Below are 23,119 nucleotides of genomic sequence, written 5' to 3'. Positions count from 1 at the left end.
ATCTACTGATCAAACCTCCACAGAGTCTCTGGATTCTGTCTGTAACGCTGGAGAACAGCAGCAGATCCTGCAGACCAAACTCAACATGTGTTCAGTCAAACTCATCGACTGCAAGAACCTCATGATGAAGATCAAAACTGAACCCACATCTGATGAATATGAAGACAAACACAATGATGGTCATGATTTTTTTCTGTCAGATGTAAATTTATGTCTCCACAATTGTTGCATTTTTACTATTTTTTAACCTTAACTGTTGCGGGCCACACAAACTGTTTATGTAGCTCTAAGTGTGTAGTTTATATTTATCACCTTTTTGAAAAAGAAAATGACAGAGTGAGAATTTTGTCAAATGTAAGGGGCCCACAGATGAGATCAAGTTGTTAATACATATTTATAACACTAATATTATACTGTAAACCTAAAATAATCATAGCAATGGAAAGCTCCAAGAATATATTTTTCAAATTTCTAAAACTTTGTGTTAATAATTATGCAATAATATTAAATATATTATTATATTTTTCACAAGAGTATGCAGCAAACAATGACACCAATGGCATTTGTTTCGTAAAAACCACTAAAAGTGTGACACACACTTTTTTATTAAGGATTTGGGTGTGAAGCAATTTGTTTTATTTGTTTTTTTATATAAAATAAAACTTTATTGTAGGGCTGTGCACAATAGTTGACAGGAGGTTTGTAATATCACAAAACTAATTTCCCCAAATTGCCAGAGCTATACACAGTAAAATCCCTGATATTAAATTAACACTCTGTGCTCTGTGTTCATGTGGGTTCCACCAGCAGGATGTTTAAATCAACACTGAAGTAGGGATGCTCATGTTGACCGGTTAACCACTAACCGAAGTAAAGCACGCTCATCAAGTCATCTTATGAGCCCTGAATAGAAACACAACAAGCTAAATTTTATGTTAACCCTTTACCATAGTAAACTATTATAATGAAAGGGTGGTTTTAAGTATAAATTCAATAAAAGACAACAAAACAATTTGATTTAATCAATATGTAATTACCCAAGCAGCTATAATACCAACACTGACAGCTGTCTACTCTCTCTGTGTAAATATAGAAAAGATACAGAATCTCAATTCATCCTACTTTATATAAATAAAAGTCAATTTAATTGTTTCATGTTTTTTTCTGTCAGATGTGAAGAGTGAATTATGTTTGGATGGAGAAATAACGTCCTCGACTCTTTCCTGCATCAGCGCTGGAGAGACATTGAGATATTTAGAGAGAAAACACACAGAACATGAACATCATCTGAAGATACACACTAATGAGAGACCGTATCAGTGCAAGTCACACAAAACACTACACACTGAAGAGAAACTCTTTCAATGTTCACACTGTGATAAACGTTTCAGTCATAAATATCATCTGATAATCCACGAGAGAATTCACACTGAAGAGAAACCTTATCTCTGTGATGTTTGTGGAAAGAGTTTCAGTACACATGACAGTTTAGTGAGACACCAGAGAACTCATACAGGTGAAAAACCTTACAAATGCTCTCACTGTGGAAAGAGCTTCTCTGATCCATCTAGTTTTAGAGGTCATCAAAGAGTTCACACTGGAGAGAAACCTCATCACTGTAATGTTTGTGGGAAGAGTTTCAGTCGACATCAACATTTAGTGAAACATCAGAGAATTCATACAGGTGAAAGACCTTACAAATGCTCTTATTGTGAGAAGACGTTTGCTCAGTCAGCTTCCTTAAAAGCCCATCAGAGGAGGCTTCATACTGGAGAGAAACCATACCAATGTAATGTCTTTGGGAGGAGTTTTAGGCAACATACTAAGTTTTTAAAGCACCAGCGAGTTCATACAGGAGAAAAACCTTACACATGGTCTCATTGTGATAAGACGTTTACTCATTCAGGTAACTTAAAACTACATCAGAGAGTTCACACTAGAGAGAAACCTTACGTCTGCTCTCATTGTGGAAAGAGCTTCTCTGATTTAAGTTATATTAAAGTCCATGAGAGAGTTCACACTGGAGAGAAACCTCATCACTGTAGTGTTTGTGGGAAGAGCTTCATTCGACGTGACTGTTTAGTGTCACACCAGAGAACTCATACAGGTGAAAGACCTTACAAATGCTCTCATTGTGAGAAGACATTTGCTCATTCAGCTTCTTTAAAAGCCCATGAAAGAATTCACACTGGAGAGAAACCTTACCAATGTAATGTCTGTGGGAGGAGTTTTAGGCAACATGCTAGCATTTTAAAGCACCAGCGAATTCATACCGGACGGAAACCTTACGTCTGCTCTCAATGTGGAAAGAGCTTCTCTGATTTAAGTTCTGTTAGAGTCCATGAGAGAGTTCACACTGGAGAGAAACTTCATCACTGTAATGTTTGTGGAAAGAGTTTTAATCGACATGGCAATTTAGTGACACACCGGAGAACTCATACAGGTGAAAAACCTTACAAATGATCTCAGTGTGAGAAGACTTTTACTCAGGCAGTTCACTTAAAAGTCCATGAGAGAGTTCACACTGGAGAGAAACCGTACATCTGCCCGATCTGTGGAGAGAGATTTCCTCATTCTGAAAGTTTTCAGAATCATCAGAAAAAACATACTGAAACTGTTGGCTAAGATTCAAATTTATTGTAAGCCAAATAATTCACCTAATTTTCTATGTAATTATTCTTAGGAGCAATAGAAACCTATGGTTTGTTATTTTATACTCCTTTTGTTATGTTAAACTATTTGTATTATTTTATACGCCATGTGTTGCTTTAATGCAAAGTATAATAATCACGAGTTGGGAATATATGCATGTTTAACAAAATGACAAATATATGGTTTTGTATTTACTAGTTTATTAAGAGTAGAGAGATTGATACATGTATTAGATAGAACAAAGCATAAGGGATACATTGCGGTTTAAAGCATGATTTAAAGACCTGTCTTCATTGGAGAAAGTGCAAAAGAGCTCGGAGAAGAACAACAAAGAGACTTTGTCGTATGTATAAGATGATAGGGGAATTTCCCAGTAAATGTAAGGATCAAAGGCCTTGCTTGAATATGATTCCTGGAATTTGGCCTTGAGACCGTCCCTATAAATTGATGCGGCTGCAGAACTTATTCAGATCTGGACACCGCTGCCAGCATCTCCATTATCTGACAGCCTGAAATCTTGTGTGCTCTAAATTTAGTATTTTAAAGACTCTGTATTTTTGTTTTATTACTTTTTATGTAATTTGGAATACTGGGAACTTTTTCTTTTTAATTTGTCAAAACTTGTAATCACAAACAACTATATTGTATTATTACATTTTATAAAAGACAAGAAGTCGTCTGCTTTCGTGAACTTTGCTCAGATAATCAACCATGGAAAAGTCTTCTGACAATTATATGTTATGATCTAATCTTAGAGTACTACATTACTTAAGGTAATGTGATTAGTATACTTAGTCGAATCTGCAACTATTTCCCTATCCTTGCCTGCCCTGAATAAAAAGAATAGGCAAATATACCATATTGTACCATAAAACAAAACAAAAACTACACTAATATCATCATATTGTCTTACAATCTTTACATACCAACCGTGTAAATTCAAAAAAATATATTGACTTTTATAAATAAAAGGGTCTATTTACCAATGTGTCCAATTTTCCCTTTTTCACCCAACCAAATTAACAGGTCGACCAGTGAGATCTGAGAATTACATCACGTTCCCGAACACAGCTAACAAAGAAAAGTTTTAAGAATGTTTCTTGAACATTTCCAACATTCACAAAAATGCTATGCCAACATGAAAAGTGTTTAAGAACGTTTCTGGGTTGTCTGAACATTACATTCTACCTTTTCAAACGTTATGACTATGATGTTTTAAAACTGTTTTCTGTATTTACTATTTGCTTGTTATTTAAATGATAGAGAAACATTGCATTCTTTATTTTAAAACTGTTAATAAACATTATTTCAAAAGATTCTGTAAAAATATTGCTATAGAAAACACAATTCACTTACTAGGTTGTTTTGTGTCATTTAAAGTCACCATTATGGTGATCTGTGTTTGTTTTAGTTGAACTCTTGACCGTTTATGTAATGCAACTAAAATGAGTAGAGCACATTTCCATATAATATGTAATATTAAATCAATTTATTTCATTTTAATTATGTATTTATAATGCTGTTTTTAAATACTGGAGTAATTATCTGTTTTAAAATGTATAAATCATAACTCAAATAGGTTATTTTTATAAAAAAAATCATAGCATCACACATTGATTATAAATATATACTTAAAACAGATATTTATTAACAGATAAACATTTCATTCACTTCAGGTTAACAAATCTTACCACTACTGTCGACTTTCTGTTTTTAGATACAACAATGAAAAGCTTTGCCCTTGCATCATATTTTTTTCCTAAGACAATTGTTTGGAAAAAAATTTATATTGGAATTTTAAGCAAAGTTTACTTACCCTTCATTTGTAACCCAGATAGCAGTAAACGTCACTTTTACATCCACAATTATTTTATGAAAATACCATTGTGGTGATCAATGTTTGCTTTATTGGGGTCATTGACTCTATAAAGGTTAAAAGGCTGTCATAATGGTTTGATAAAAAACATTTGCAAAGAAAACTCTACAGTATTAGTGTTGCTATGAAATTACAGAGTAGGCAAATCTCCTGTATGCACAAAAGCAGCAGAAAACACATCTATTTTATTTTAGTGATACTTCTCATTTATTCTGTGATTTTGCAAGGTGTACGATAATATTGATTTAATAAAGCAATAAACCCTAAGAAGCAGTGGGTTACCAGTGCATTTTATAACAGCTAAGGGGCGTTGTTAGGCACGACGCGAAGCGGAGTGCCTAAACCCCTTTAGCTGTTATAAAATGCACTGGTAACCCAACGCTTCGAGGGGTTTATTGCGTTTATAAAACGGTCACTTCATATGCATAAAGTTAGCGGGATTTTATAAAATAAAACACAAATAAGTTGTAATTATATTAGTATAAATATTACTCTTCCGCCAAACAAAGTAGTTCCTCAGAATCAAGTGTGACTGAAACAGAGCGCAGTTCACAAACAACACAGACGCAGCAAAGATACAATGAAAATATGATTAAAGACGGTGGTGTTTATTTTATAAATTACCATTCATCTAATTTATACATTAACATTTATATTGTGCTGTTGAAGTGATGATCAAATATGCTTGGAAGCATGCTGAACTCTTTCCCCGTCAGCGTTTTTTTTAAGTTGCCACCCGGTTTTAGTTTAATGCCTTACAGAAAAATTATCTTCTGAAAGTAAACATAAATATAAAATGAAAGAACAGACCATCCGCTTTCAAACAACAACAAAAAGTTTCATCCTACCTTAATTTGTTCTCTTATCAGTTATCACCTCTCAAATTTTCAGCTAAAAGCGGAGATAATTCCATTTTTGTGAAGAACTTTAGTAAGAAATCAGATTCAGACATGAACAGTGCTACACGGTGTTTTCAGTGAATGCGTCAGTGTTTAAGTTGGGAAAGATCGCCACCCAGTGGATAATAGCGGGCGTATGAACTTCAGTTATAAACTCCTCAGACAACGTTTTCTCTTTATCGACGAGATGACTCAACAGTATTTATTGACATTTATTTGGATATCGCCATTAATTGTGCAATTGTAGGCAAATTAAAAATATGATTAAAGACTGTGGTGTTTATTTTCATAAATCAGTACGCAGCAACAGTGGCGCAGTGATACTTATGTAATGTGGTCTGAACCGTGAGGTTACCGGTGTATTTTATCACGGCTTAGAACGCGTTTCAACTAGTGCTGGGAAAAGATTAATCGCGATTAATCGCATACAAAATAAAAGTGATTTTTTGCATAATATAATTGTGTGTGTTGTGTGTAATTATTATGTATATTTAACCACACACACATACATATATTCATTTTAGATTTTTTTATTTATATATCAATTATTATCACATATTTTTTTATTTATATATAATATAAAATATATAAAAATATAAATAAATATATATACACATGTAAATGTTTCTTAAATACATACATGAGTGTGTGTGTATTTATATATACATAATAATTGCACGTAGCACATATTCATATTTTATGTCAAAAATCACTTTTATTTTGTATGCGATTAATCGCGATTAATCTTTTCCCGGCACTAGTTTCAGAATGAAGAACCAGAACTGCCCGTTTTATAAACATATTTAAATGCTGCATGATTGCAATGCTGGAGGATTACGCCAATGACTGGTGTTTGGCCAGGAGCATTTAGCTTAAGAAAGAACAATTCAATGCCAGCTTTATTAATATGCAGGCAGCATTCATGAGGTGATTTGCATTGACTATTCATGGTTAATCATGGGCTTGTAAAGGGCAGCATATGAGGCATATTCATGTATGCACACTTGCAGGTGGTATGTGATTTATAAAAGGAACATTGCTTGCTGGTGTGTGTACGCATGGTTTTATAAATCTGAATATGTTTTGCCGTACGCTTGGCTTTTGTGCATACGTAAACTTTTAGTATGGATTCTATGCGCCGTTTTATAAATGAGACCCCTGACCTGTAGTGTCACAATAAGATATTAAAGCTGTTGTAGCAATCACATTCTTACGAAATAAACAAAATACATAGATGTTTTCAACTACTGGCTTAATGAAACACATAAAGACACTAAGAACCAATGGGTGAATCTCAACAATGGTTACAATCATCAAAATAAAGCTTCATCCCGTAATGCATGATGGGTATCAACATAGTACTAAACTCATTCATGAATCCCATCGCGGTTGATTTGTTTGTAAGTGGAAAAGTGTACTAGCTTTTTAAAAGTAAATCCACTAAAATATTTTTTTTCAGTTTACACAGCAAAATCCCCAGTGTTAAATGAACACTGCTTGATAATCCACACCCAGGTAGGTGTTATAAAAAAGTTAAGTGTTAAAGTTAATGAGATAATGAAGTTATAATTAAGTCATTAAGTGAACATCTGCTGGGTCAGTTCATCAACTAAATTTTAGACATTTTCCTGTTTCAAATGTTTGATAGTTAAGATTTGTATAATACAAATACAATACAATATATCATTTTCACTGTAATCCATACACCTTTTTGTTGTTTTAAACCATATTCTTACAGAACTTTTATGGCAGCCTCAGCTGGCCTTACATGTGTGCAAATCTCAAATCACTATTGCAGGTAAAGACTCATCAACAAAATCAACATTGTGACAGCCATTACCACACCATGAAGAAACATCAACTTTCTTGTGTAATGAATGACAAATGAATGAAGTATTGAGTGTATTTTCTCTCCAGTACAGCAGGAGGCGCTCTGCAGCTCTTTAGTCCACATATAAACCCACTAAAGAAAGACAGAAAGAGCTCGTGTGTGATGTGTTTGTGTATCCTCAGTGTTTTTCTCTCTTGAGTGTTTTATTGAGTGTAAACAGAGTCTTGTCTCTGTGTATTTTAGTGTTGATGATGGATGTGATGTGCTGTAAATCAGTAGGAACTGATCTGTCCATGCTGGATATTGATGATTTCATCACAGAAATCTCTCAGCTGAAGAAAGAGGTGGCGTTACTGGAGACAAAGCTGAGGTTAAGAGGAGATGAAGGACTGAAGAGAGAGGTTTGTACAGCTTAAACATCCTTTACCTGAATCAGACAACATCAAATCATTTCTAATCTTACTCTGTGTGTGTTTGTTGTGAATCTTCCACACAGGACTCCGAGCTCAGTCTGACTTTACTCTGTTATACTGAGTCAAAGCACACAGACGCTCAGGACACTACAGTGTGTGACAGTAATCAGGACTTACAGGATGATGAATCTACTGATCAAACCTCCACAGAGTCTCTGGATTCTGTCTGTAACGCTGGAGAACAGCAGCAGATCCTGCAGACCAAACTCAACATGTGTTCAGTCAAACTCATCGACTTCAGGAACCTCATGATGAAGATCAAAACTGAACATACAAAAGTAAAAACTGAACCCACATCTGATGAATATGAAGACAATCACAATGATGGTCATGATTTTTTTCTGTCAGGTAAATTTATGTCTCCACAATTGTTGCATTTTAACTATTTTTAACACCAACTGTTGCGGGCCACACAAACTGTTTATGTAGCTCTAAGTGTGTAGTTTATATTCATCTTTTTGAAAAAGAAAATGACGGAGTGAGAATTTTGTCAAATGTAAGGGGCCACAGATGAGATCAAGTTGTTAATACATATTTATAACACTAATATCATACTGTAAACCTAAAATAATCATAACAATGGAAAGCTCCAAGAATATATTTTTCAAATTTCTAAAACTTTGTGTTAATAATTATGCAATGATTAGGGATGCACCGATAGGATTTTTTTGGTCCGATACCGATTTAAACAGACAACTTCTGGCCGATACCGATTTTAAACACTTGTATACAATACTATACAGTTGGTCTATTAGCTAGTTTATTTCTGCATCAAATTATTTTACTGAACATGGATTGGATCTAATTAACATTAACAACTGACCAACATAATAAGAGAGGCACAAATTAAGCTAAAACAAATATAATAAGACAGCATGACAACCTTCAAAGGTGGTTTTTGCTATTCAGCATTAATTTTATTAACAAACTTTAACTCATTTTTTACATATAATGGATTTCTTTATGCAGTTAATTAATAAACAATCGGTATCGACCTTTCTCGTGCTATTGCCGATGGTTTCAAATGTATCAAAAATCGGCCGATAAATATCGGCGGCCGATATATCGGTGCATCACTAGCAATAATATATCTTTTTTTCACAAAAATATGCAGCAAACAATGACACCAAGTTGCATTTTTTTCGTAAAAACCACTAAAAGTTTGACACACATCTATATTTTTAAAACTGGCTTTTTTATTAGGGATTTGGGTGTGAAGCAATTTGTTTTTATATATATATGTATATATATATATGTAGGGCTGTGCACAATAGTTGACAGGAGGTTTGTAATATCGCAAAACTAATTTACCCAAATTGCCAGAGCTATACACAGTAAAATCCCTGATATTAAATTAACACTCTGTGCTCTGTGTTCATGTGGGTACCACCAGCAGGGTGTTTAAACCAACACTGAAGTAGGGATGCTCATGTTGACCGGTTAACCACTAACCGAAGTAAAGCACGCTCATCAAGTCAACTTATGAACCCTGAATAGAAACACAACAAGCTAAATTTTATGTTAACCGTTTACCATAGTAAACTATTATAAGGAAAGGGTGGTTTTAAGTATAAATTCGGTAAAAGACAAAACAATTTGATTTAATCAATATGTAATTACCTAAGCAGCTATAATACCAACACTGACAGCTGTCTACTCTCTCTCTGTAAATATAGAAAAGATACACAAGCTCAATTCATCCCACTTTATATAAATAAAAGTCAATTTATTTGTTTCGTGTTTCTGTCAGATGTAAAGAGTGAATTATGTTTGGATGGAGAAATAACGTCCTCGAATCTTTCCTGCATCAGCGGTGGAGAGACATTGAGATATTTAGAGAGAAAACACACAGAACATGAACATCATCTGAAGAAACACACCAATGAGAGACCGTATCAGTGCAAGCCACACAAAACACTACACACTGAAGAGAAACCCTTTCAATGTTCACACTGTGATAAACGTTTCAGTCATAAATCTCATCTGATAGTCCACGAGAGAATTCACACTGGAGAGAAACCTCATCACTGTGATGTTTGTGGAAAGAGTTTTAGTCAACGTGTCAGTTTAGTGAGACACCAGAGAACTCATACAGGTGAAAAACCTTTTAAACGCTCTCAGTGTAAGAAGACGTTTACTCAGTCAACTTCCTTAAAAGACCATCAGAGAGTTCACACTGGAGAGAAACCTCATCACTGTGATGTCTGTGGGAAGAATTTTTATAAACATGGACATTTAGTGAGACACCAGAGAACTCATACAGGTGAAAAACCTTACAAATGCTCTCAGTGTGAGAAGACGTTTACTCAGGCAGTTCACTTAAAAGTCCATGAGAGAGTTCATACTGGAGAGAAACCGTACATCTGCTCAATCTGTGGAAAGAGCTTCTCACATTTATCTCGTTTCAGAGATCATGAGAGAGTTCATGCTGGAGAGAAACCTCATCACTGTAATGTTTGTGGGAAGAGTTTCAGTCGACATGACGGTTTAGTGTCACATCAGAGAACTCATACAGGTGAAAAACCTTACAAATGCTCTCAGTGTGAGATGATGTTTGCTTATTCAAGTTGCTTAAGAATCCATCAGAGAGTTCACACTGGAGAGAAACCTCATCACTGAAGTGTTTGCTAGCTTTCTAAAGCACGAGAGAACTCATACAGGTGAAAGACTTTACAAATGCTCTCAGTGTGAGAAGTCGTTTACTCAGTCAAGTAATTAAAAGCCCATGAGAGAGTTCAAACAGGAGAAGAAACATTTATGTCTGCTTAAATTTGTGGAGAGAGATTCTTATTCTGGAAGTCTTCAGCATCATCAGAAGAAACACTCTAAAGAACAAACTACACTGAAATCATTGTAGTGTTTGTCTTGACACACTGGTTGTGTATATTCAATGAGAATATTTGATTCGATAATGTACTAGAACAAAAACTATTTATTTCTATGAATGACTTTACATTGATCTTGGTTATTTGTGGTGCCAAAAGCAAATATTTAGTTCTTATTGCCAGGTAACATTTATAAACTCTCTAAAGTTTTACTATTAATGGTTTTTGTTTGATTGATCAATGTATTATATTGCTTGAATTGCATGTTGAATTAATACGTCAATTACTCTCTCCTTTTGTTTTATTCAGTGTTTTGTATGATTGATCAATGCATTATATTGTTTGAATTATTTGGTATTGTTGAAATTTCTTATGATTGATTAATGTGTTATATCAGTTGAAATGATTTTTTAATTATCATGTTGTTTACCTGGCTAAAAAAATGTTACGTTTGGATTTATTCTGCATTACTCTGAATTATTCACTACAAGTAAATTTGAGCTGTGGACAGGTATACACTGTATACCCACTAACATATAGACCGTTTCAGCAGTAACAACATAAACAAGCGGCTGCACGTAACTTCCGGTAAACTCCGCTAAGAATAAATAACAACAAAGTTCTTTAAACATAGTTTATTTATATAACAAGCAAAAAAACAACACATATATTACCTAGGAAACCAATACATTAGTTATTTTCAACGAGGCATTTGTTCAAGAGATCCGTTTAGCAACTAGTCAGACCTTAAAAAAAACGAAACCGGAAGTAAGGTTCGGATCCAGACGTGTATCACATGCGTCCGATGAAACGTTCTATACCCACTTTAAAAAGTGTGAGGGGGCGGCACAGTGGCTCAGCACTGTTGCCTCACAGCAAGAAGGTCCCTGATTTAAGCCCCGGCTAGGGCAGGTGGCCTTTCTGTGTGGAGTTTGCATGTTCTCCGTGTGTCAGCGTGGGTTTACTCCGGTTTCCTCCTCCCAGTTAGGCAAATTGGAGATGCCAAATTGTCACTCCCCCAACCTGTGTATGGATCAACTTGTCTGAATAAAACTTGTGTATGGATTAACTGGTTTTCCACATAAATATAGCCGTAGATGCTGGAATGGCGTAAAGAAATAAAAGAAGAAGGAAAAGCGTGAGGATGCGTAACAGTATCGTTTAGTGACACACGTTTCACACTTTCATTAATAAATGTACATGTGAAGCACATACCATTAGCATGTAAACTTCTTAAGTAATCAAAACTTCATGAAAAAAGACTTCATCAGTGAAAGAGAACAATGTGTAAAAGTAAAACTGAGTGATAGAAACCATCAAACACTGATATGGACTCTGGCAACATTGAAGTTCCTGCCATACCTCAGAGGGGTATAATTGCAACAATATTACATTTTTAACACAAATGAAGTGGTTATATTGTGAATATAGATTTTATTTGTACAATTTTATAAAAAAATATATATATATATATATATATATAATGACGTTGTATATGTAAGAAAAAAAGTAGTTTCTTCCGAATTCATGTCTGTAGTTTTACGACAATGGATGTTGCCCTTTTTTTAAATTCATTTATTGCAGACACAGAAAGTGACTCTATTTACATGTGGTAAAAAATGAATTAAACAAAACAGAAAACAGATAAGACAAACAAACAATAAATATAGCCATTGCCCATACATAACATGTTGTAAGTATGTGTGTGTAAAGAATGAAGGGTTATTTAACGTAATGCATACATGTTTAGAAGTATGTAATCAAATTAATAGATACATTTAGATAGATTCATTCGGTTAGGAAAAAAGAAAAGAAAAAAGGGGGGAATAGCACAGACAGAGGGGTTGAAAGATGAGGGAAATACATACGCCACAGGCATCTAGCCTTTTGTGTTTTGAGGTGTTGGGGACAAATGTGGCATTTGCCCTTTTAAGTAAAGGAGGAAATCTATTTGGACTACTTCATTGTTCAGTGCAGGTGCTGGTTAATCTGAGGTGCATTCTTTCTTAATAATTTTCTTAAAGTTAGCTTAATTTCTGACAATTTCATCTGTCACACTTTATTAGTGTCTGTGATGTTATGTTTATAACTTGCAGACTTTAAATAATATAATTATTATTATATATTTTATAAATTTACTAAATGTCCCCTGATCTTGAAATCATCATGATGGCAGCCTCCATTTTAGGAAACTTTAGAAGACTGGATTTAGGCTAATTTGTCTGTGGTGTTACTAAGTGTCTTTTTACTTCAAATATTGGTAACACCACAAAATGTTATTAAGCTTCGATTTTAATTGATATAGCAATTTAAAATAATTTAAAATGCATAACAATACATTTTATTAAAAAAAAACAAAGAAGCATTTTTAAAATTTCTGCCTCTCATTTGCCACCACAATTTGAACAATGACCCAGTTGTGTTCTTCTCTATAATATGACGCATGCTATTTAATTGACTGTCCCTTATTCTTGATCTGGTAATAATCTTCTCTTTCCTGTTCCTTACAGCTCTTTTCTTCACTCAGTGTCTGTATTTTAATGATAAAATCAGACTGATGTTCCCATTCTTTAACCCTTGTGCATCAATTTAAAAAAGTTACACATAGGTTCACAGGGGACAAAAATTTCCATGTCCAAAAAGTGTCATAAAAATATTATAGATTTATCCACTTTCACTGATGCCATTTTTTTAAGCAGCATCAGCTCTAATCACAAAGACCAAACATTCATTAATTTTCAGAATTTTAACCCTTTAAATGCTGGTTTGTTTACACAATGCTACTGCTGTTTTTTTTTATGAAAAAAAGAAAAATTTTAATTATTTTCAATTTACTAAATGCAAAGCAGATTTTTTTTCTTTGAGTATGTCAATGATTAACAACAACATTATTTTTTTATGCATTCATATTTTTTATGCAGTATCAGATTTAAAAAAAAAGTTACCTCTCAGGTCCATAAAGGACAAAAATGTCCATGTCAAAAAAGTGTCATAAAAACATTATAGATTAATATTTTTTTCCACTTTTACTGATGCAATTTTTTTAACTAGCATCAGCTCTAATCACAATGACCAAACATTCATTCATTTTCAGAATTTTAACCCTTCAAATGCTGGTTTGTTTACACAATGCCACTGTTGTTTTTTTATGAAAAAAACGACACCTCCTTTGCAGCGGTTGGAGTCTTGTGATTTCCAGTACAATTTTTTTTTCATTCAAACTGTTCACACGCTCACACACACGCTCACACACACACACACACACACACACACACACACACACACACACACACACACACACACACACACACACACACACACACACACACGCGCACGCACACGCGCGCGCGCACATTCTGGTTTCCATGTTTTGTGGGGGCGTTCCATGGACGTGGTGCATTTTATACTGTACAAACTGTGTGTTCTATTCCCCTGACCTGCCCCATTCTCTAACCCCAACCATCACAGAAACCTTTCTACTACTTCACATTTTCAAGAAACATCATTCTGTTTGATTTATAAGCTTGTTTCCTCATGGGGACATCAAAATGTCCCCACAAGGTCACAAAAATACTGGTATTCTTATCTTTGTGGGGACAATTGGTCACCACAACGTGATAATTACCAGGTACACACACACACACACACATAACATTTTCAGTACACACATACAAACCACACTCTGACATCCATATCAACACACCCACACAATTATAGCTTCATAATATATCTAATTGGCTCTATAATATGCATAAGCAGAAAACAACAATAAAGCGATAATTTGCTTTATATGCCAAACCTAAAAAAAATGGCACCATCTGGTAAAAAATAGAAAAAATTTAAATTTTGAAGCCTTGCCAACAGAATGAAAGCCTGTTAACAAAGATTGCATCATTTTATAGTTGAATGGCACCGGGATTAAAAATTGCAGTTTTAATGGGTTTCAATGGGGACATTTTTGTCCAAAAGGTCCTGAGAGAAAGTATTTTGTGTACCTAGTAGAAAATCATTTTTTTTAAAGGAAATGAAGGTTAAATATTAAAATTCCAATAAAAATTCACACCTGTGGCAAATTTTATGCAGTTAGCATTAACGCAGGCAAAGTTATCAAAAAAACAAAACTGAAAAAGACAAAAATGTCCTCAAGGATGCACATGGGTTAATAATTATTTTCTTTACAATGTCCTATCATTATAATTTTAAAAGCTTGATGTTTTGTCTTTATTTTGTTTCTTCAGCACTTGTTGACTATTTTAACAACTTTTTCTTTCCTCCTTCCTTATGCATATATGTGTAAATCTCCAATCGCTATTGCAGGTGGAGGCTGTATTCCTTGACACTGGTAAAAATCAACATTGTGACAGCCATTACCAAACCATGAAGAAACATCAACCTTCTTGTGTAATGAATGAGAGATGAATGAAGTGTTGAGTGTCTTCTCTCTCCAGTACAGCAGGAGGCGCTCTGCAGCTCTTTAGTCCACATATAAACCCACTAAAGAAAGAAAGAAAGAGCTCGCGTGTGATGTGTTTGTGTATCATCAGTGTTTTTCCCTCGTGAGTGTTTTAAACAGAGTCTTGTCTCTGTGTATTTTAGTGTTGATGAGATGGATGTGATGTGCTGTAAATCAGGAACTGATCAGAGCTTACAGGATGATGAATCTACTGATCAAACCTCCACAGAGTCTCTGGATTCTGTCTGTAACGCTGGAGAACAGCAGCAGATCCTGCAGACCAAACTCAACATGTGTTCAGTCAAACTCATCGACTGCAGGAACCTCACGATGAAGATCAAAACTGAAACTACAGAAATAAAAACTGAACCTACAGCAGATGAATATGAAGACAAACACCGTGATGGTCATGATTTTATTGTGTCAGGTATGTCTCCTGGGGTTACCACGGGGTCTAAAACCCGAATTCATTCCCGAATCGGTTATCCACATAGAATAAAATATTAATTTGCTGTAGAAGTAATCAGTGGCGGAGGCAGAACGTGTCCATAAACCATGGGTTTTTCTGCTGATAGTAAATCAATGCATCAAAAACATGGTTACTATACTTGTTACTAAATTGTTAATTTTCATAAGGGGTATAATTGGTGAGCCTCTAAAAATCTGGACACAAAAAGACATTTTCGGTCTCACTTAATCCAGTTTTTAATAAAAACATTTAAAGAGGATACACATGCTATTATAATCCACCCAAATCTTTCAATATAAGTTATATTTCATGTGTTGTGATATGGCTGTGTTTTGTGGGTTTGACGACCCTGCTGAAAAACAATAAAACCATTACAGAAATTCCTAATGGTTTCCATTAAAATACCAATAGGAACCATTAGCTTTTCCCCATTAAACCACTACAAAATTCCTTTTTGTAGTGTGTTTTGAGAAATATTCCATTAGGATTTAATGGCCTCTCCAATAGAATCTAACACATACCAGTAATGACCAACAGAGACCCATAGAGACCATTATAGTTTCCAATACAACCAATAAAATTCCCATTAAAACCAATAAATCCAATAGAATTTCTGGTTTCACGATATTAACTAACTTAAAGGACCAAAACCATCTTTCTGAAAATTGTATTGTATAAGTGTAATTTTTTTTATTTAGAGTCGAGTCCGGTTTGTTAGCATGGAGAGAACGGGGTTTATGACTTGTACTGCTGCCAACCAACAGATGGCGATCAAATAGCAGGTGGCTTCACTTTTCAAGATGTATGAGGCACACCCAGCACCAACACTCACGGACTATCTAACTGTACATTCACACCACAGTCGGCAAGCGAGTCAAAAAAAACATAAAGTTAAATTGACTTCAACTCTCCTTGACGCTCACACCGTCCATGATGCGCCGTGTCATTGCTTGCCGCTGGCTCTCATTGAAAATAAAATACTTCCGGCCACTTTGATGCTCTCGCCAGTGGCGGTGTGAACGCTCTGTTAACCCTTTTACTGGGCATTCACATCGTCACCGGCAAGAGTGTATAAGTGGCTGGAAGTCATTCATTTTTAATGCAGATTTTTATTTTTTACTCAAGAAACAGTCATATTGAGAAACGATTATTCCGTCTATTCATTTATTAGGACTTTTTTTCTTAAAAATAAAGCTCAAATTGAGTAAACTTACCAGATTGTCCGACCTCTTCACTCCCTTTTTTCCAAACATTTTTGCCTTGTATTTCTGCCTCTGCTCGCTTCCTGTAATCACGTCACTACTAGAACATGGTCCTAATTGGTTAGTGATGCGAAAATCCCTCAAAGTTTAAATTTTTAAACTTCCGTGATTCCCGCAAATCAAGCGCAAACGTTCAAATTAGTCTATGTAACTATGCTACATAAGAACCTTCATTAAATCTATTTTCCCCATAAGCACTTGGTCCTGTTTTCTTATTTTACATATGAGATGCATTCTAATCCGTTGGCCAGCTGCAAAAGACTGAGCTGCCAAATTAAAGGGGACATATTATGAGATTTTTTATAAGATTTAAATTAAGTCTAAAATAGGTCTGAGCAAAAGTGTGCCGTTTTGTGTGTGTAATTTAAAATGAAAATTAGAGGATGAAGTGAAACCACTGATCACAATGATGGTGGTTTGTTGCAATTGAAACTCAATTGTGCTGTGAATTATTTTCTCTCTCTCTTTCTCTCCATACTAAATGGTTGTGCTGTGATTGGATAGTGCAGATAAAGGGGGCGGTATTACCTTATTCTGATATCACAATAAGGGCCAAATTACAATGACCTATTTTTTCACATGCTTGCAGAAAATGGTTTAACAAAACTAAGTTATTGGGTTGATCTTTTTAACATTTTCTAGGTTGATAGAAGCACTGGGGACACAATTATAGCACTTAAACATGGAAAAAGTCAGATTTTCATAATATGTCCCCTTTAAGGAAAATCTAACATGAGCAATCAGTTATATTATGGCGCCTTTTAATTGTGTTGATCAGTTATATTAAAGTAATTTTAATCTTTAAAACTGCATCTAGAGACAGACAACGCAAATCTGTCATCTCAGTTTCACTTTTTTTCAAACATTCACTGTATGATTTAACAAAATATGATATGGTGTTATGCAGAGCCCGAACATTATATCTGGGAGATAAGTCAGGTAATTTAAGTGAAATCGCAGGCTTAGCTTATCCCATGCGAACCGGCCACACGAAACTCAGACGTAGGGAGGTAATTTCTAAATCACACTAGGTCCTCAGATAATACTAATCCTGTGTGAATAGTACTTTACACACCAAAGGCTAAAAAGGCTAAAATTGTGAATCGGATCATATGTGCTCTTTAACAAATACAACCTTATTGTAAAGTGTTACCTTTTTTATCACTAGTTTACCTTTATTCTAATAAATTACTTACAAACATTATGATTTTGTTTTGCTTTGTACATTTCCAATTTTTTTTGACGTGCAATGACCCAGCTATAATTACAGGACTGACAGCTGTCTTCTGTCTCTGTGTAAATGTAGTAAAAGGTACAGACTCTCAAGTCATCCTTTTTTGTGTAAATAAAAGAGAATTTAATTGTTTCATGTTTCTTTCAGATGTGAAGAGTGAATTATGTTTGGATGAAGAAATAACGTCCTCGACTCTTTCTTGCATCACCGGTGGAGAGACATTGAGTTCACAGAGACATTTAGAGAGACATGAGAGAAGACAAACAGAAAATGAACATCATCTGAAGAAACACACCAGTGAGAGACCGTATCAGTGCAGTGAATGTGGAAAAACCTTCAAGAATTCATGGTTATTAAAATCACACCAGAATATTCACTCTGAAGAGAAACCCTTTCAATGTTCACACTGTGATAAAGGTTTCTATCGTAAATCAAATCTAATAGACCATGAGAGAATTCACACTGGAGAGAAACCTCATCACTGTGATGTTTGTGGGATGAGTTTTAATCGACATTACAATTTAGTGTCACACCAGAGAACTCATACAGGTGAAAAACCTTACAAATGCTCTCATTGTGAGAAGACGTTTGCTTATGCAGCTTCCTTAAAAGTCCATGAGAGAGTTCACATTGGAGAGAGACCTTACGTCTGCTCTCACTGTGGAAAGAGCTTTTCTGATCCATCTCAATTCATTGTTCATCAAAGAATTCACACTGGAGAGAAACCTCATCAATGTAATGTTTGTGGAAAGAGTTTTAGTCAACGTGGCAGTTTAGTGACACACCAGAGAACTCATACAGGTGAAAAACCTTACAAATGCTCTCAGTGTGAGAAGACGTTTGCTTGTTCAGCTTCCTTAAAAGTCCATCTGGGATTTCACACCGGAGAGAAACCTTACGTCTGCTCTCAATGTGGAAAGAGCTTCTCTGATCCATCTCATTTCAGAGTTCATCAGAGAGTTCACACTGGTGAAAAACCTTACCACTGCAATGTTTGTGGGAAGAGTTTTAGCCAACATGGCAGTTTACTGAAACACAAGAGAATTCATACAGGTGAAAAACCTTACAAATGCTCTCATTGTGAAAAGACGTTTGCTCAATCAGGTAACTTAAAACTCCATGAGAGACTTCACACTGGAGAGAAACCTTACGTTAGCTCGATTTTTGGAGAGAGATTTGCTTATTCTGGAAATCTTCAGACTCATCAGAACAAACATACTGAAGAACAAAGTACACTGAAATCATCATAGTGTTGTGAAGTCTTTCTTTACACACTGATTGCATATATTTGGTGTGAATGTCTAATGTGAGGATGTGAAAAAACAATTGATTTCTATAAATTACTTACCATTGGCGTTGTTTGCAGCACCAAAAAGCAAAGGTGTAGTTTTCATCGTCAGCTTACATTTTTAAACTCTAATTTTGTTAATTTTTGAATTATCATATCCCTTTAGTTAGACATTTAGACATTTGTTTTTTGACCATCACTGAACTAACTCTGTGATTTACACCATCGATTTGTGGGAACTTTTTTAACACTTAGCTATGGGTATTTTTACAGCACTTTTGGACTTCATGGCAGAATCACAGGGTTGACAGAACATAAATTATAACATCTCATCTTCCTCTGCTCTAACAGATGTGTTTAAAAACACACTGTCACAATGAAAAAAGGAAAACTAACACTAAATTTCAAGACCCAAGTGCCAACTAAAGGAAACCTTAATCAGCACAATTGTGACTTACTTGTTAACTTACTTATTAACCAGATTTATAGCAGTTCTTTTAGTGGTTCTCAACTCCAGTTCTCGAGCCCCTTTCCTTGAACATTTTCAACATTCTGCCAACATGAAAAGTGTCTGATTTTTTAACGTTCTAAGAATGTTCCTTGATTGTCTGAACAATAGAGAAATGCTACATTCTATTATTTCCAAATGTTTCAAAAAGGTCATGTTTTAATTTTCAAATAATGTTTAAAATGACTGTTTTCAATATTTCCTTTTTTGCTTGTTATGCAATTGATAAAAAAAATCAAATTGTATTATTTTTAAAACGGTTATAAACACTATTTCTGAATGTTGGTGTAAAACACAATTTATTTGTTTAGATGTTGATGTTTAGTTTGTTTCATTTAAAGTCACCAGTATGCTGATCAGTGTTTGTTTTAGTTGGACTCTGGACCCTCATCAACTAATTGATTGATTTTGTCACTCATCAAAATTTTATTTTCTGTCAATAATGTATATGAGTTCCAACACTCTCACACCAGTTTGTCATTAAGGATTTTTTAGAACTGGACAAAATGAACTGCTGTGTACAGATGTACAACTACAAACATCGAGATTTGGAGTATGAATCTCAACAATGGTGACAAAGAGAATTGTAAAAATGTCATTATTTACCATGCCGCAGTGCATGCTCGGAGTCCTGTAAGAGATTTGTTGATACCCAGAGTGCATTACAGCATGAGCTTTTTTTCAATTAATTCTCACTATTGTTTAGATTCATACTCTGATTCTTGATGTTTGTGTGACTTTGTAACACTGTGGCTTATTTGTTTATGTGTATTTTGTTTTAGAAAGATTGACAAATTGTACTGCAGTGTCACATTATTAATAGAAAAAAAAAATCCTGAGTAAGTAAGCGATATATTAATAACACACATCTGTAGATGTTGAGCATTTATCAGATATTAACCACAGCCATCATACTAAATTACCAACTTACTTTTGCCATAACCGCCATAAGTGTGATTTTAACACACAAAGTTATAGCAGCCAGGGAGAAACTAGTAAGCTATAAGATGAAGGTCAAGACTGAGTCCAATTAAAACAAACACTGATCACCACAATTGTGACTTTAACCTGTTTTACTCTGCAGACCATGTACAGTGTCAAAAATGACTTATTATGACGTAATATGAAATACTCCTTTAATTTATAATGGTCTGTCATGGACCTAGTACCCCATATGTACTGTTTGAAAGCTTAGAATGTCTACCTTTTGCAGATATGCATCAATTTGACATATATTTTACTGTAAGAAAGTTATTTACACTTAATTTACACTATTACCCCCAAAGATGTATATTATTTTTAACATTCATATATTTCATATTTTTCAAATATGACAAACATGGTCAAGTCTTATATCAAATAAAAGCTATAATTTCTCATTTTTCTATTCTTAACTATTTTAGTATCATTTAGTAGTGTTTTAGTTTGTTGTTAAATTCCATTTTATTAATGTCTTGTCCTTGTGTTGATAAAACAGTTAAAGGGTTTTACAAGTTGGCCAGAATCTCACAAAGTCCTTCAGATAAACTACATGACAAACTCCCTCCAATTTACATATTTTCTTATTGTTGAATGATTTTTTTTTAGCCGGTTCCTGAAGTAGAGGAGGGAGGGGTCATTTGACACACACACACACACACATACTCTAAAACTTGGATGTTTGTGTGTTCAGATTACACCATGGTTCATTTTTACATGTACACATTGTTTCAAAATCTTCAGAATGACAAACAGCTTTGAGAGTGCTGGATCTCATACTCTAGTATCACATTACTGAGAGAGAACCATACATCTGCTAAACGAGCAAACAGTGAATTAAAAATACATTTTCTAGATGATGACATTATGTATCAAACACCATAACAGAATTGCAACATGGTCTTTTCTTTGCCATAACAAATATAACACAAAGTTATAGCTGCCAGAAAATAACACACATGCTAATAATCAAGAGTCAATAGTTCAACTAAAACAAGCACGGATCACCATAATATTGACTTAATAAAACAAAGCAAACATCTAAACTTAAGTTTATAAAGAACTCTACGAGTAAGATGTAAAATGCAATTTTTGGTATGCAGAGATCGTCATAGAGAGGATAAAGTCACAAATTAACTTAATTTAATACGTATGATTCTATATCAGGGGTGGGCATCAAGGGCCACAGTCCTGCAGAGTTTAGCTTCAACCCTTAATCGAACACACCTGAACGTCATATCCAAACAGTCCTGAAGACTTCAATTAGATTTTTCAGCTGTGTTTGATTAGGGTTGGAGGAAAACTCTGCAGGGTTGTGGCCCTCCAGGACCAGGAATTGCCCATCCCTGATCTATATAAACACTGAGCAGTGTTAAAGGATTATTCCGCTTTCTTAAAAAATGAATCTAGATAATTTACTCACGCCCACGTCATCCAAAATGTTGATGTCTTCCTTTGTTCAGTCAAGAGGAAATAACTTTTTTTTGTTGAGGAAAACATTCCTGGATTTTTCTCAATTTAATGGACTTTATTGGACCCCAATAAATACAGTTTAAAATTGCCGTTTCAACGCAGCTACAAATGGCTCTAAATGATGCCAACTGAGGCATAAGGTTCTTATTTAGCAAAACGATTGTCATTTTTGGCAAGAAAAATAATAAATAAGTGTTCTTTAAAAATACATTAAAGTGTAAAATAAAAAATATATTTATTTTTTAACCAGAACTTTTTGTCTTGCACTGACACTTAAAATTAACCGGTTTGTTATGTAGACACACAAACTTCAAGAATCAGAGCACGAATCCCAACCATGGTGACAAAGAAAATAGTAAAAAGTTCATTATTTATCCATGCTGCAGTGCATGATGGGAGTCCTGGATGAGATTTGTAATTTGTTGATACCCAGCATGCATTGCAGCATGAAGTTTTTCATTTTATTGGCACCATCAGTGGCCCTGTCCCAAATGGCGCACTTCATGTGGACTTTCGGTCTTGTGGCCTTAAATTGCGCGTTCTCGCTTAGTCCACGAGTCCGTAGGGTGTCCCATCTGTCATTTTTATGCTTTGAAGTGTGCTCATCAGCGCCTCCTTTGCCCCCTTGATGCGGTCTTCAGCGAAGCCCGCACTGCAGCAGGTTTCGCGCACTTTACCAACCCAGAAGTCCTTGCGAAAGAGCAATCAGACCAATCAGACGACGGAAGGGAGGAGCTCACACTGACGGGCAACTTCTCTACCTATTTCCGGTGTGACGCTCGAGTCTGTCCCAAAATACGACTCCGTTGCACCCACGTGGACTCGCATTAAGGGTACCTAAAGTCTGGACTACGTGATGTCATTAAAGTGTGGACTCTGAGGAGGACCACAAGTCCGG

The 23,119-nt window shown here is 34.9% G+C and overlaps 1 protein-coding gene and 1 pseudogene across 1 annotated transcript; both read left to right on the top strand.

Moving 5' to 3' along the window:
* LOC129445206 (uncharacterized) overlaps positions 1-11,016 on the top strand; it is a 76,536-nt pseudogene extending 65,520 nt beyond the window's left edge.
* Positions 11,017-14,885: 3,869 nt separating this feature from the next.
* On the top strand, positions 14,886-21,219 carry LOC129445349 (uncharacterized). The gene is made up of 2 exons (XM_055206561.2): positions 14,886-15,436; positions 18,122-21,219. Exons 1-2 carry the CDS (start codon positions 15,163-15,165, stop codon positions 19,222-19,224), a joined length of 1,377 nt encoding a protein of 458 aa, XP_055062536.2. The 5' UTR covers positions 14,886-15,162; the 3' UTR covers positions 19,225-21,219.
* The last annotated feature ends 1,900 nt before the right edge of the window (positions 21,220-23,119 follow it).

Source organism: Misgurnus anguillicaudatus, chromosome 3 (assembly GCF_027580225.2).
Source record: "Misgurnus anguillicaudatus chromosome 3, ASM2758022v2, whole genome shotgun sequence".
Taxonomy (NCBI): domain Eukaryota; kingdom Metazoa; phylum Chordata; class Actinopteri; order Cypriniformes; family Cobitidae; genus Misgurnus; species Misgurnus anguillicaudatus.
Note: the sequence above shows the minus strand (reverse complement) of the source record. Positions and strands in the feature narration are given on the sequence as shown.

Bases quoted from the DNA above. Each gene is read 5' to 3' on its own strand.
- LOC129445349 (XM_055206561.2), top strand. From the start codon at position 15,163: ATGGATGTGATGTGCTGTAAATCAGGAACTGATCAGAGCTTACAGGAT. The intron at 15,437-18,121 runs GTATGTCTCCTG...TGTTTCTTTCAG, and splicing joins TCATGATTTTATTGTGTCAG to ATGTGAAGAGTGAATTATGT.